This window comes from Balaenoptera borealis (assembly GCF_965194805.1).
Source record: "Balaenoptera borealis genome assembly, chromosome: 4".
In the NCBI taxonomy this organism is placed as follows: Eukaryota; Metazoa; Chordata; class Mammalia; order Artiodactyla; family Balaenopteridae; genus Balaenoptera; species Balaenoptera borealis.
Genome location: NC_138861.1, coordinates 99,217,016 through 99,232,502, shown reverse-complemented (window position 1 = coordinate 99,232,502; position 15,487 = coordinate 99,217,016). Strand labels below are relative to the sequence as shown.

The 15,487-nt window shown below is 46.3% G+C and overlaps 1 protein-coding gene across 1 annotated transcript; it reads left to right on the top strand.

Moving 5' to 3' along the window:
• Positions 1-8,972: 8,972 nt before the first annotated feature.
• Positions 8,973-14,518, top strand: SOD3 (superoxide dismutase 3). Its single transcript, XM_082389231.1, has 2 exons — positions 8,973-9,180; positions 12,809-14,518. Exons 1-2 carry the CDS (start codon positions 9,023-9,025, stop codon positions 13,557-13,559), a joined length of 909 nt encoding a protein of 302 aa, XP_082245357.1. The 5' UTR covers positions 8,973-9,022; the 3' UTR covers positions 13,560-14,518.
• The last annotated feature ends 969 nt before the right edge of the window (positions 14,519-15,487 follow it).

Sequence of the window (15,487 nt, the reverse complement as noted above, 5' to 3'; positions counted from 1 at the left end):
CTACTTGAAGGTCACAAAGATTTATCTCTTATACTTTATTAATAGAGTTTTCTAATAGGTCTTGAAGTCAGGTAGTATAAGTCTTCTAACTTTTTTTCCCCAAAATTATTTTAGGTATTCTAGATCCTCTGCTTTCCCGCATACATTGTAGAATCACCTCTTCAATTTCTACAAGAAAGTCTGCTGCGCTTATGACTAGAATTGCATTGAATCTGAGATAACTGACATCTTAACAATACTGTATTTTATAACCCATGAATATGAAATACTTGTATATTTAGATCTACTTTAATATCTCTCAGAAACATTTTGTATTTTTGTACATTTTAAGGGTTGAGGTATTAAAATCTTTTTCTAAATTTATTACTGAATATTTTATTCTTGATGCTATTATAAATGGTATTTATTTCATTTTCAATTGTTTATTGCTAGTATATAAAAATCCAATTTATTTTTTTTACTGACTTTGTATTATGTGACCTTGTTAAATTCTTTCACTATTTACTTTTTTAAAACTGTCCTTGGAATTTTCTATGTAGACAATCAAAATGTTTGTATAATGTTTACTTTCTTTCTCCTCAATATCCATGCATTTTTTCTTGTCTTACTGCACGGGCAAGGACTTCCAGTTCATTACTGAATGGAGGTAGGAAGAGCAGGTATCCTTGCCTTGTTCCCAATCTTAAGTGGAAAGCAGTCAGTATTTCTCCATTACGTATGCTGTTACCTGTAGGTTTTTCCTAGCTGTCTTTAATGAAATTGAGGAGGTTCCCCTCTATTCCTCAGTTGATAAGAGTTCTTATCATGAATGGGGGTTGGATTTTGTCAAATACTTTTTCTTCCATTATCAAGATAATCATGTGATTCTTCTCCTTTATTCTGTTAATGTGGTGAATTACATAAGCAAATTTTCAAGTGTTAAACCAATCTTGCATTTCTGAGATAAATTCTACTCGGTCATGATATATTTTCCATATTATATATTTTCTGGATTTGTTTTGCTAATATTTTGTTGAGGAAGTTTTCTCTATGTTCATGAAGAACATTGGTCTGTTAGGATTTTGGTTTCTGGTTTATGCTACTCTCATAAAATGAATTGAGAAGAATTTTCTCCTCTATTTTCTGAAAGAGATTGTGTAAGTGTGGTATTACTTCTTTCTTAAATATTTGGTATCTGTTTGGTAGAGTTCACCAGTGAACCCATGTGGGCCTATACTTTTCTTTGTGGAAAGGAATTTAAAATTACAAAATAGATTTTTAAAAAATGTATAGGGCCATTTAAACTATTTTTCTTGGGTCAATTTTGGTAAGAAGTGTTTTTCAAGAATTTTTCTAGTTTATCTCAGTTATTGAATTTATAAACATAAATTTGTTCAGAATATTTACTTACCCTGTTGATAGCTGTAGGATATGAAATGACATGCCCTCTTTCATTTCTTATATTGGTAATTAGGATTTCTCTCTCTCTCTTTTTAGTTAGTCTTACTAGAACTTCATCAATTTCATTAATCTTTCCAAAGTATCTTCTTTTGGCTTTTTAAACTTTCTGTAAAGTTTATCTTGCAATTTCATTGATTTCTGTTCTTTATTATTTCTGTCTTCTTACATTGCTGTGATTTTTCTAGCTTCTTAACATTTAAACCTTTCTATTTTTCTAATATAGTTATATATTTTCCTCTAATAACTGCTTTGGCTGCATTCCACAAATTTTGATCTGTTGTTTTCATTACGATTCACTTGGAAATATGCTCTAATTTCCTTTATGGTTTCTTCTTTGACTCATGGATTATTTAGTGTGCCTTATTTAATTTCCATATATTTGGGGATTTTCTAGATATCTCATCGCTATTGACTTGTATTTTTCTTTCATTGTAATCAGATAACATAGTCTATAAAGCTTTAACCTTTTTAAATATAATGAAACCAGGATAGACTAGGATATGATCTATCTTGGTGAAAATTTCATGTAAACTTGAAAAGAACATTTATTCTGCAATCGCTGGGAAAATATAACTTTAGTCATGTTGGTTGATAGTGTTGTTCAGATAATCTATATGCCAACTGCTTTGTCTATTTCTTCTATCAATTAATAAGAGAGTATGTTAAAAAATGTCCAACTATGATTATGTACTTATTTATTTTTCTCTTTAGTCAAGTTTTTGTTAATGTATTTTAATGCCTTGTTATTGGGCATATAAACATTTAGCATTATTGTCTTCCTAATAAATGTGCCTTTTATCATCATGAAATGTCCAGTTGCTGAGATTATCTACAGCAATCATCTTTGTCTTGCCATCTACTTTGTCTGATATTAATATAATCATGCTCGTCTTATGCTTACTGTTTGCATGGTAAATCTTTTTTCATCCTTTTACTGCCAATTTATCTGTATCTTTATATTTGATGTATATCTCTTACAGGCAGTAAATAACACTATTGAGCCATCATTTAAAAAACAAGAAATATCACATAGAAATGTGAATCTCTGGCCTCTCTTGAGATCTGGCAATAATAGGTAGCATTCCCATAGGCAACGTCTGGTTGGGCAGCTGCTGCCCCCTATAAATTCAGAATGTTCTCTCCAGTCCCCACCCTTCTCCAGTGTTTCCCAGACACTGGGGCTGAGTTGCCATGTTTTAATGGGCTGCTGCTGTCTTTCTCATAGAAAAGAAATATTTTTTCAGGCAAATATCTCCACTAGAATATGAAGACAAAATGTAGATAGGAAGGTTGTATGTTTAAAGACAAAAAGGAGATAACACGTACCTGGCCCACTTTATTCATGATGCGGCCTGTCTGGCTCCCGTAGGTGCCTGAGTTTTCAATTCCTGTTGTAGTAAATACTCAAGTTCTGTTTGAGATGATATAACTTTGAGCGTTAGAAATTCAAAAAAGAGAGGATGGTTTCAGCCTAGACATAGGCATTTTCTTTTACAAATGGCTATTTTCTCCTAGTAATGCATTTTAAAAACAATGTCAAGTCTATACTAGTATGTATATAATAAATATATGCTCACAAATAAGCAGATAACTTTATTCTGATCAATAATACCCAACCAGAACAATGCTCTGATTATTAAAACACATCTCCATAAGTAAAATAAAGTAGTTGAGCCAATAGTTAGATCCCAGCTCTTCTGCCTTGGCCTTGAGGGAAATTGGCCAACGAGAGATAAACTTCTGCTTCTGATGCAAAAGTTTTGTGGAGAAAGACCAGTGTGAAAAGCTTCTGATGCTAAGATGGGCAAAAGCTGGAGACACATTCAAACAGTTCCATGCTTTGGTCCCCAGCTGGGGCTGCCAACAGCTCCTATTATATCCCCACTATAAGGAGGATGTCTTAAGACCCAACCCTACTCCTTCTGTTTTCTCCAAGAAGGGCAAGATGGATCCTGCACAGCTGGGCCTGGGCCCAGAAGAACAGTCAGGAGGTTGACTGCTTTATAAGATTGCTCCAAAATCCCGTGAAATGCAAGTCAAGGTATACTATTAGGGCCCTAACGCAGGACCATCTAATCTTCCAGGTGCTGCTGCCCCTCTGGATTTATCTCTGGGTGGCCTTGGTGGGTGATGGTGGTTTGGAGGCTGTGATGGGAGTTGCTACCCACTCCATCTGAGACCGTCACTTAAGAAGGGCCAGAACCCTACTGGATTCATTTCCTAAGTGAGACACATGGCTGCTTCTCTATTTTCCTCCCTGGGCTTCAAATCTGAGGCTTTTTGAATTCTGTCAGCATTTAGACTTCCTAATTCCTTTTCTAAAGTAGAGGCTGAGACAGAGGACCTCTTCTGTACAGTTTCTTCCAGCATCAATTATCTTTAATCCTAGGAGTAAAGAACGTTATATCACTTCTGGCCCCTAGATTCTATTCTCTACATGTTGCAGGTTTGTGCATTTTGTAGAAGCTCCCTGGGGGTTTTCTGTCCATCTTCTTTTGTTAGTTTGGTTGTTCTGAAGGTGTGGAGAAAAGGAACAGCGCCAGGCTGGCCATCTGAGTGCGGAGAGTTTTTCTTCCTCCCGGTGAGGTTTCAGGGTGTGTGTCTGAAGAGGCCAGCAGGGCAAAGGTGAAGAGATGGTCTGTGAAGCCTCAGAACTGGTGAGGTGGAAGGTCCTCAATCTGAAGGCTCAGTGAACTGGGCTCAGGTTCTTCCTCTGCACCTAACAGGTGTGACACTGGACAAGTCAATTAAGCACCGTGGGTCTCAGTTTTATTATTTGTAAAATATGGGAGTGACATTGGGGAGGATCTATGGTCCTTCATATATAGGCCTCTTCAAATGGATTAGAAGCCACCTGAACTAAGGCTATGAGTTCTACATCTTCACAGTCATGATGCCCAGTGCAGAATCTGGCACATAATTGTATCAGTTAGGCATGAATTTGGCTGCTAGTAACGGAAACCCACTAATAGTGGAACACATTGAGGTTATATTCTCCTGTTACAAGAGAACTACAACTGTACTGGTGTTGGTTGAGGTGCTCAGTGAGACACTTTCTTTCCCTTTAGATTTAATTTTTTAATTTATTTTTTCAGTAGAGTTTTGGAGGACCAAGGTTCTTTCCTTCTTTTCCCCTTCATCCTGTGCATGTTGGCTTTTGTTCTCATTCTCACCGACTACAGTCCCAAGGGAGCTGCCACATTGCTAGGCATCAAAACCATGTTCAAGACAAGAGGAAGTGGAAACAACCTAAGTGTCCATCAACAGATGAATGGATAAAGAAGATGTGGCACATATATACGATGGAATATTACTCAGCCATAAAAAGGGACGAAATTGGGTCATTTGTAGAGATGTGGCTGAACCTAGAGTCTGTCATACAGAGTGAAGTAAGTCAGAAAGAGAAAAACAAATACCGTATGCTAACGCATATATATGGAATCTAAAAAAAAAAAAAAAAGGTCATGAAGAACCTAGGTGTAAGACGGGAATAAAGACACAGACCTACAAGAGAATGGACTTGAGGATATGGGGAGGGGGAAAGGTAAGCTGTGACAAAGTGAGAGAGTGGCATGGACATATATACACTACCAACTGTAAAACAGATAGCTAGTGGGAAGCAGCTGCATAGCACAGGGAGGTCAGCTCGGTGCTTTGTGACCACCTAGAGGGGTGGGATAGGGAGGGTGGGAGGGAGGGAGACACAAGAGGGAAGAGATATGGGAACATATGTATACGTATAACTGATTCACTTTGTTATAAAGCAGAAACTGACACACCATTGTAAAGCAATTATACTCCAATAAAGATGTTAAAAAAAAAAAAAAAAGACAAGAGGAAGGAGAAAGAGGCAGCACCAACCATTTCTGTCTCTTTTATAATGAAAGTAAGAGCCTCCCCCAGAGCCACATCAGGTTATGTCTCATTGGCTATAACTGGGTGACATGACCACCGCTAGCTGAAAGGGATGCTGGGAAAGCACGTGCCTGGCTGTCCAGCTTCTATAGTGGGAGGCAGCAAGAAGAGGGGTCAATAGGGCCATTGGGTCAACAAATATTTTAAGATAAATACGACTAGAAAGTAAGTTGAAAAATGCTTCTCTTTTCCCAAGTGGAATGTACCATGCAATTATTTTGAGGAAAGAAGCGCTTCATTGGATATGCTTTTAAATTATTCATACTGCTATTTTGTTTTTATGTGGCAAAACAGGAATGACCTACGTGCTCTCTCACAGGTATGGGCAGGAAGTGGAACTAGAGGCAGGGTCAGAGTTCGTGAAGAACTTAGCTTGGAGGGATTTCACTCTGATGTTTTCCTGAGAGAATACTTCGCACACACTCACCTTATGATCAGAAAGGCATTGCTTTCGTGTGCTACAATTGGTCTTCTCCTCACATGGCCAGCCAAGTGCAACTAGTTGAGAAGTTCCTGGTTCTGACTGGTTTCCATTACCTTGTGATTCACGCACATTTGAACAGAAGGGTGACACATTCACGGTGAAAAGGAAATTTCCCAGAATGTGGCATGGACACAGAATGCAGTCTCTCTTCTTCACTGAAGCGCAGTGCTATTAACACAACGAAAAGGTGCATGAAGATCACTTAACAAGTGCCCGGCATGCAAGAGGCACTGAATACATGTGAGATGGTATGATTTTATGACTGTTAATAAGAATGATGTTTCTTTTCTCCCTGCCCACCTTGCCAATAGCATCTCCTTTTTTCCATATTACCCTGACGTGTTTGGACAAAATGATAGGATCCAAGATTGAACTACACAGGTCCCTGGTCCCACTCCTATTCTCTGGGGGGCTTCTGAGAGAGCCTCAGGCAGGCAAGACACGCTTGAAGTTTTCTCAGGTATGTCTGAAGTACTCTGGCTGGATAAACTGTCATCACACAGAACCTGGCCTTCTAGGGATGCAATCTGCAACCCTAATTGTTGCTTTCAAAACTTTCTCCTCATGGTAACCGCTTTATTTCCTGGTAGAATTTAATCCTATCAGTTTTTTGAACACAATGAAAAGGAAGTTATTTACAATGGATATCCCTGCATAAAAGAACTACCAAGTTCTCTAGCAGAGATCTCTTCTATACAGATAGAAGTGCTTTTGAATGCATCTCCTAATAATGGCTGATTTACAATGTTTGCTTGATTTTCTGTTGTCTTATACATGAACACTGGGGAAAGAACAGAGGTCAGTGTAGGTGTCTTGTTTACAAGGCGGTCACTGATGTTACAGAGATAACTGTGAGGTGTAGACTCATTTGTTGTTTCTAACTTTTCTTTCATCTCCCCTTTAGACTGGAAGGTAATAAAGTGTAATGATTAAGGGGCCAGGATTAGGAATCAGAGAATCTTGAGTTTAAATTTTGACTTTGCCATTTTATAGCTCTGAAACTTTGGGCCTATTACTTCTTTTTTTTTTTTTTAATTGAAGTATAACTGACCTATTATTCAGAAAGAATAATTATTCTCTCTGAACCTCCTTTCCTTATCTACAAAGTGGGCAAATTAACACCCATCCCACAAAATTATTGCAAGCATTAAATAAAGTGTTCACTTCCAAGTGCAGAAAATGCAACCCAAACAACTTAAGCAAAAAGAGAATGTATTTGACTCACATAATGAAAAGAGTTTCAGGTACAGCTGGATCCAGGGGCTCAAACACTGCAATTAAGTCCAAATTTCACTCTACTTTTATTCCACTTCCCTCCATTGGCCCTATCCTCAGACAGATTCTCCCTTAGGGGATGAAATAACTCCACTCTTTCTCCTCCAGTTTCAAGTCCACTGGGAAAGAGAAGATACCTCTCTTACAACAGTCCCAGCAAAAATGTCATTGAATCTCACTGGCTCTGAATGGATTATCCCAGAACCAATGCAATGTTATGACTGGTCAGGAGCCCACCTCTGGAGCAAGGGGTTAATCAACACCACTTGCATGGACTGAAAATGCAGTGGTTTCGAAGCAGGAAATTGAGGTGCAGTTGCCAGAGGAAAGGGCCATGAATGTTGGTGGGGTCGGGTGGGAGAAAAAGCAAATTTCCCCTAGAATGTCATAAAAAGGAAAGTGAATATGGACTTTAATATCAATCCTAGAATACCATAATGGAGGAAATCTTTCTTGGCCCTTAAAAGAAATAAAATTAGGTTAAGTGAAGAAAGTGCCACTGGATACAGTAGTTACAAACAGATATAATTATTACTTCAAGAACTGAATGAAATACAGATTTTTTTTAGTTGGATGAAAGATTCACAAAGAGAAACCAGATGTTTCAGGGTGGGGCAGAGTGGCCGGCAGCATCTGGAACTCGGAAAAGTCATTAGTCAAAGGCACCTACGCCCATCAACAGAATGCAGAGAGGCATGGATTGAGCTGACGATGCCTGAGTTCCCAGTGAGCCAGAAGGCCTGATGTCGGAACACAGGGCTGGAGGCTCTGAGTTCTCAGAAGTCTCCACCTTATCTTGCGAAATGTCTGCCCCAGGACAAAGATCTTTAGTTTTTCTTCCTGCCAAGTAGAGGTTCCCAAACCTGGTTGTACCCCAGAATAATCAGCTTTCAAAAAGATGATTCCAGAAAGCCCTTGCTGGCAATGGATTCACTCAGCCTGCGATGGTGCCTGGAAGTCTAGATTTTGAACAAGCTGTCCTGCGGCCAGGACTAATGTTTGGGTCTTTAGGGACCCTGTCCATCTCTCCCCAGCTGCAGTCCCCACTCTGTACTGGATGGATCTGTTGACACCGCTGTTCCCCCCCCAGAGTATGAACCCCAAAGGGCAGGGACTCTCCCAGGTTTGGGTACCAGCACACAGTGGAGTGAGCACCCACTAAGCATTTATTGAAGGAAGGCTGGCAGGCAGACAAGCAGGCAGGCAAGCTGCCTTTTCCCATGTGGACTTTTCTGGGGAAAAAAGCTCCTTCTGGAAAGAGCTGCTGTGATTGAGAAAAGATCATGGCCGCAAAGGAAGAAAGGGCCTTGGGGGAGGGAAAGATTCATGGTTCTCTCAGACCACACTCTTTTAAAAAAGACTCTTCCATAACTTTAATAAGGAAGCGAGAACAGGATGCGCGTGATAACGTCTGGGGCATGGGGTTAGCCTCGCCTCCCCATTTTACAGATGATGAAACAGAGGCACAGGGAGTTGGTCCAGGAGCACATCCTTAGGAAGTGACACAGCTGGGACTCTGCAGCCTGAGTCCCCACCTGCGTCTCACCTCTCACAGGTGTGGCCTCACAGTTCTGGAGGAAACATCACGCATATTTGCGGGCGTCCATTTCCATCTTAGATGCATCCAGCAAAAATAAATCAATAGCTGAGGAAATCAGGGGAGAGCAAAGGGCCTCTCAAGAAAGAGACCATTGTACATGTCTCCAAACAGGCTATTTTCGGTCTACTTTTTATTCCCCTGCTACACCCTGAAGGTCACTTGCTACGTCTGCACAAACCAGTGAAGTCACGAAAAGGAATACTTGGCTAGGGAACGCGGGGCTGTGGGGGGAGGTGACAGAGCTGGAGGAGGTGAGGCAATTCCACAACAAGGACGGCCTGGCCGGCTTCCCTCCCTAAACCGGCCCAATGACCGTCTTTCCTCGCGCTGACCACTCCCCCGAGGCTGTCCTGCACGGCCACAAACAGCCCGGGAGCCGCTCCGTGTTCCTGCGACCGGCTGGCGGCTGGCGGGGTGCTGCTCCCCAGGTCCCAGGAGGGAAAGCTCTCTTGGAAGAGCTGGAAAGGTGAGTGCGAAGTCGAGGTTCATTTCGTTCTTCTCCGAGCGTGCTTATCGAGTTTGAAACTGGGGCGGGGCATCCTGTCTCTCCTAGGAGAAGGATATGATCATTTTCGTGGGAGAGAAACACGCTTCTTGACAGAGCCCAGCTGCTGTAAAGCAGGGGAGTGGGGAGGCGGGGAGAGGGGTGAGGAAGGCAACCGGGGAGGAGAAACTGACTGGTCTCGGATCTGCTGATGCCAGGCCAAGAGGCCCTCAGCGTCCTCCGGGTTAGAGAAAAAAAAAATCTGGAGTGAGGAAGGCGGATGTTTCTGGATGTTGCCTGGCATGGGTGGTGAGGAAATCCACCTGCTTAGGGGAGGCACAAAGGGAGGGCCTGGCTGGCTCAGGCGCACAGCCGGGACCCCTTCTCGGAGGGCACCCAGGCATCAGAACACACCGGAGCCTTCGTGGGGGCCTCAGCCTTCCCAGACCCGGACCCAGGAAGGAGGCACCGGCTCGGAGGCTTGCTTTGTCCCCTGTCTCTGATAACTATGTTCTCCCCTCTGGACCAAGCGGGCCCTCCAAACACCACTTGGTCATCCACAGCTCACACTGAGTGAGAGACTGAGCCAGAAGGGTGAGCCTTGTGCGGGCGGGCCTTGAGGGCTCGAGGTGAAAAGCTTAAGACCGAAGGAGTCAGGGTTTACCCGGGATTTAAGAAGAATTCTCTTTTTAAGAGAAAAACATCTCCTTCAAGTGTTCATTATGACCCAAGCATTCTTGGAAAAGAAAACTTTGTGGACACATCCAAAACAATCTGTCTTTGCTGTTTGTTTTTAAGGAAATAACTTCCAATTGGCAGAGCCCTCCTGAGGGCCAGGACCGGTTCAGAAGGAGAGGGGTGGTCGGTGATGATGGAGACCTTGAAGCCAAGGTCTGGCCTCAGGGATGCTCCTCCATTCCCACCCCCACTCCCTGGGGCTTCAGCGTAGTAACCAGGCCACATCAGAGGGGGTTCCCTTGATGTCACTTTCTGGACTTCTCCTCCTACCTGTCACTTCTTCTCGGAGCCTTTCCTGGCTACCTCCTCCTCCCACGGCTGCAATAGCATCTTTCAGCTGATGGTCCTGAAATCCCTATCAGCAGTTTCTCTCTGATAGCTAAGAGCTGCCATTTACTAGGAATTTTCTATGTAGCAGGCTCTGGGCTAAGTGCCTTGATGAGAGCTGTTCAGTGTGGTGCCTAAACCTTGGGCTTGGAGCAGACCACACCTTTTTCAAATCCTGCCTCAGCTATTATTGAATGTGTAACCACAGGCAAGACACTTGCCTTTCTGTGCCTCAGTTTCCTGCACCTTAGAATGGGCATAACAATGCACCCACCCCAGAGGGTTTTTGTGAGGCTTAAATGAATTAACACATGATTTTAACAGTGCCTTCACGTGTGTTCAGTAAATGCTGGCAATTCTAATTGTGTCTTTTAAGCTCACAGTAAGACTCCAAGGTAAGTATTATTATCTCTATCTGCGGATAAGAAAACTGAGGTTCAGAGAGGAGGGGGAGCCCAACTAGAGTTTGCAGTCCAGCATTTTCTCTGCTACTCTGCAACCAAAATAACAATTATGCTAACTCTTAAAGAGTAAGTAAAGTGGCAGAGTCAGGCTTCAGGTCCAGTGAGTTCCGGAATCCATTCTTTTAATCACCACACTAGACTGCCTTTCTGTAATGGTTATGGAAAGAATAAACACTCAACCCCAGGATTTAATTTTAAAATGGCACCTGCTTGGGGGTCAGAGAAGGCCTTTGAAAGTGCAGTTGACCCTCAAACCAGCTCTTTGGAGGTAGCATTGATCCCTGTGGGCAGACTGAAAAATGTGAAAATAGCCTGGCATCTCATATCTCGTTTACTCCTCCTGGTGGCCCTTGGTGGTCTTACCAGCCTTGTTTTACAGCTAAGAGAGAGTCAATAACTTCCCCCATGATATTGCGGTTATGCAATATGGTATATGTGTCTCACCATAAAATTCCTGGTTGGGTCCCAGAATCTTTGATGGAGCTTAATCAAAACAAAGCAACTCATGCCCACTGAATCAGAATCTCTTAGGGTGGTGCCTGGGCGTCTGAATTTTAAGAACCAGAATCTGATGTGCAGCCAACACTGAGAACCCCTCCCAGTTACACTGCCTCTTCCAAAGGCCAGAAGCCCCATTTACAACCATCTGCTGAACATCCCACCTGGGATCTCGCATCTCAGCAGGCTCGGGTTGAGCTTGCCCTCTCTCCCTTCTTCTCGGGGCCTGGTACCACCATCCATCACCCAGTCTCCCCTGCTGGGAACTCAGTCATCCTCAACTCCTCTTCCCCACTGCCAGTGGTACCCAAAATGTCTCCTGTATCCATGCTGCCTCCACCTTGGTAAAAGCCTTCACCATTTCTGGTCTGGATCGCTGCTACTGCCTCCTAACTCATCACCCTCTGACTACCTCTATTTCTCCGCTGTGTCTCCATTTCTTCTTGTCCTTCTCCCCTGTCCTCTCCATCCCCCAAATCCAGCCCACATCCTTTCTCCTGCCAGACTTAATGAACTAAAAACGATCTCAACACTCACTTTTCTGCTTAAAAACTTCCACCAGCACTAGTCTCCTGGCTAATAACCACACACCTTAGCACAGAAAAGCCAGCCCTTCCATCCCTGGCTCAGCGTTCTCTCTTCAGCCTTGACTCCTCTCTGGTGGCACAGGCCATGTTCCAGCCACACTGAATTACCCCATCCCCAAAATGAACTGTGTCCCTTCACAGCCTGTGAACACATCATGTTGTGCCTCCTGCCTGAAATGGACTTCTGACCTGGCTTGGCTGAAAAACTCCTACTTGTCTTGTGGGACCCTTAAAAGTCACCTCCTCTGGGAAGCCCTCCTGGAGTCTCCCAGGGAGATGGGCACTCCTTACTCTGTCCTTCCCCAGAACAAGGCTCCATCTTCAGTTACAGGATGACATTGGAATGATCTGATGACACATCTGTCTGTCAGTGAACTCCTCATTCAACATTCACATATTAAACATCTACTGCCAAGTGCAGGCCCAGATGCTGCAGATACTGATGAATAAGACTGAGTTTCTAGCTTTAGTCTACTGAGCATGGCAGAGAAGAGGGGATAGGGCACTTCAGAGAGAAGGCACAGCAAGTGCAAGAAGCGCGGCAGCAAGCCTTATGCTGCCTGTGTAAGAGAGGATGCAGAAAGAGAGCAGCAGGAGATGAGGGGCAGAGATGAGGAGAGGGAGGAGATCTGGAAGGGCCATGAGAGCCTCCCTCATGTATCCTGAGACAACCCCCCACCCCTGGGCCAATTGTCCTGGACTCCCCATGCTATGGAGATGGGACTTGGGAGGACCATCATCAGATTTGTGGCTCAGAAAGATCCTCCTGAGTTTCTTGAGATTATGTGCCATCCATCTTTACAACCACAGCACCTAACGCAGTTCCTGGAACGCAGCAGGCCCTGAAGAGACAGGGGCCGAAAGAACAAAAAGCACGCTAGGCAAGGAAGCCCCTTGGCGGGAAGGGTTTGGATTCAAGGGCACCGGGGTCCCTGGGATTCCACGTTTCCAGTGACTAAGTCTCGCTCTGCCCCCACCCCCTGGGGGTGCCCGCAGGTGCCCGACTCCGGCCATGCTGGCGCTGCTCTGTGCCTACCTGCTCCTGACGTCCGGCGCCTCGGACGTCTCCACCTACCCGGACCCGGAGCAGCCCGGCTCCCGCATGGGGGAGCAGATCCGTGACATACACGCCAAAGTGACGGAGATCTGGCAGGAGCTGATGCAGCGGTGGGCGGTGGGCGGCGGCCAGGACGCCGCGCTCTACGCCGTCTGCCCGGTGCTGCCGTCGGCCACGCTGGACGCGGCGCAGCCCCGGGTGAGCGGGGTCGTGCTCTTCCGGCAGCTCCGGCCCGGCGCCTTGCTCGAGGCCTTCTTCCATCTGGAGGGGTTCCCGGCCGAGCCCAACGGCACCAGCCGCGCCATCCACGTGCACCAGTTCGGGGACCTGAGCCAGGGCTGCGACTCCACCGGCGCGCACTACAACCCGCTGGCCGTGCCGCATCCGCAGCACCCGGGCGACTTCGGCAACTTCGTGGTGCGCGACGGCCAAGTCTGGAAGTACCGCTCCGGCCTGGCCGCCTCCCTCTCCGGCCCGCACTCGATCGCGGGCCGCGCCGTGGTGATCCACGAGGGCGAGGACGACCTGGGCCGCGGTGGCAACCAGGCCAGCCTGGAGAATGGCAACGCGGGCCGCCGGCTCGCCTGCTGCGTGGTGGGCCTGTGCGGGCCGGGGCCCTGGGCGCGCCAGGCGCAGGAGCACGCGGAGCGCAAGAAGCGGCGGCGAGAGAGCGAGTGCAAGGCCAGCTGAGCCCCCCACCCGGGCGGCCCGAGAGCTCCCTCCACGCCCCAGACCCATTCCATGTGCCCTGGGAGCCCCTCCACGCCCTGACACCCCTACAAGTGCCTGAGATCCCCTCCGAGTACCCCAAGACCCCTCTACGCCTGACACCTCTCCAAACTCCCGAGATTCCCTCCATGTGGCCCAGGCCCCCCTCTACGTGGATCTATCTGTGCTGTGACACCTCTTCCAAGCACCCTGAGACCCCTTCTACACCCCGACACCCCTCCAAGTGCCCCAGGATCCCCTCTACACCCTGACTCTCCTCCAAGCGCCCAAGATGCCCTCCATGTGACCCAGGACCTCTTCTACACATCCCAGGGTCCCTCCATGCCTTGACACCACTCCAAGAACCCTGGGACACCTCTACACCCTGACACCTCTCCAAGTGCCCAAGATCCGCTCCGTGTGACCCGCGTCCCCACCCTCTTATCTTGATTTTTCTCCTTCTGCTCCCAGAGACACTCCCTACTCCGAGGTACCACTTCTGCCATGGCCGGGATCTCGCCGAAAATCCCCTCCACCCTGAGGTCTCCAACCATGTATACTGAGACACCCCCTTTCATCCTGAGGGCACCCGGAGCTCTGAGGACCCCCAGAGATACTGAAATATCCCCATTTACCCTGAGGGTCTTCCAGACTCCCCCCTTTCCGCCCTGGCACCCTGTGAGCCCTGAGATCCCTCAATGCCCTAAGAACCTACCTACCCCCACCCCCTTTAGGTTCCTCCTAGGCACTCTGAGACCCCTCTTGAGGTTTCCTCTCCCCCTCCCCCTCCCCAGCATGTGCAGTGCAGCCTGCACTTAGGCGCCCCTGCCCCGTGTCTCCAGCTCTTCCCCCAACCCCACACACCCCAGAGAGCTGCTCCTCTGTGGGCTGTTTGGCAGTCTTCGTGTTGCACATTAAAAACTTAGCAATTCAGTACTGCATGGGGGCCTTGGTTACTTTTTTGGTTTATTTGAGGCTTCTCTCCCCACTCAGCTATTCTTTGGGGAATGGCAAAGATGCGTCCCAAACCTCTTAGGACTTCTCCTTCTCCCCTGCCCAGCTCTGCTGGCTGAAAGGCTCAGTCACTGATCATCATGCCTTTGGGGGTGTGGCTCGCAAGAGGGAGGAAACCAGGATCACTTAGGGAAATGGGGAAAAAAATACAGCTTCCTGGGCCACATGCCAGAGCTGTAGAATCCAAAGAGAGAGGAGAAAATCTATTTGCAACAAGCTTCCCGGTGATTCTGATGCTGGAGCCGCTGGCCTGGCATAGGCGGTACACCAACTCACTGGGCCCAGTGGCCTCTCACATCTGCCTCTGTGGGAAGCCTGAGGTCCATTTCCCACAGGGCGGAGACAGGGCCAGTGAGGCAGTGTGCCTGGGCAAGTTATAGGGAGGTTGGTGTTGGTATCTAAAGTTGTCAGCCTTCTCCACAAACAGGACAATGCTCTTCTTGACTTCTTGATACAAAAGCAGTTGGAAGCAGTGGGGTCCAAAGGCAGGTTGGTCTTGATTAAGGCTTGATGGAGGTTCTGCCTCTCTTTGTGAAAATTATAATCTATACACAGACTAGATCAATCTTGTGTATTCACTTTCATTTATTGAATAGAAGTATCCATCCTGGGGTAGACCCACTTCCTAGCTGTGGCTTTCCCACCCTGGTTCCTCAGAGGCAGCTTCTGTTTCTCCCAGACTCTTAAGGCAGTGAGTCAAACTGAACCTTAGCCAGAAAGCCATCCCCAGTGGTTATTTTTACCTCTTACTAGGACTACTTTGTTATTTAAAACCCTTTCCTTGAGCCCAAGCGACAAGTGGGAAGAAAGGCTATTGCCTGGTGAATTTGCTCCACCAACTGGTTCTCACTGGTTTTGAAACTGAGCAGGACTCTGCGAGGCCTTCCCAGGGACAG

Excerpts from the sequence above, each read along its gene's own strand:
- SOD3 (XM_082389231.1), top strand. The coding sequence starts at position 9,023 with ATGACCGTCTTTCCTCGCGCTGACCACTCCCCCGAGGCTGTCCTGCAC. Across the intron at positions 9,181-12,808 it reads CTCTTGGAAGAGCTGGAAAG|GTGCCCGACTCCGGCCATGC; the intron begins GTGAGTGCGAAG and ends GGGTGCCCGCAG.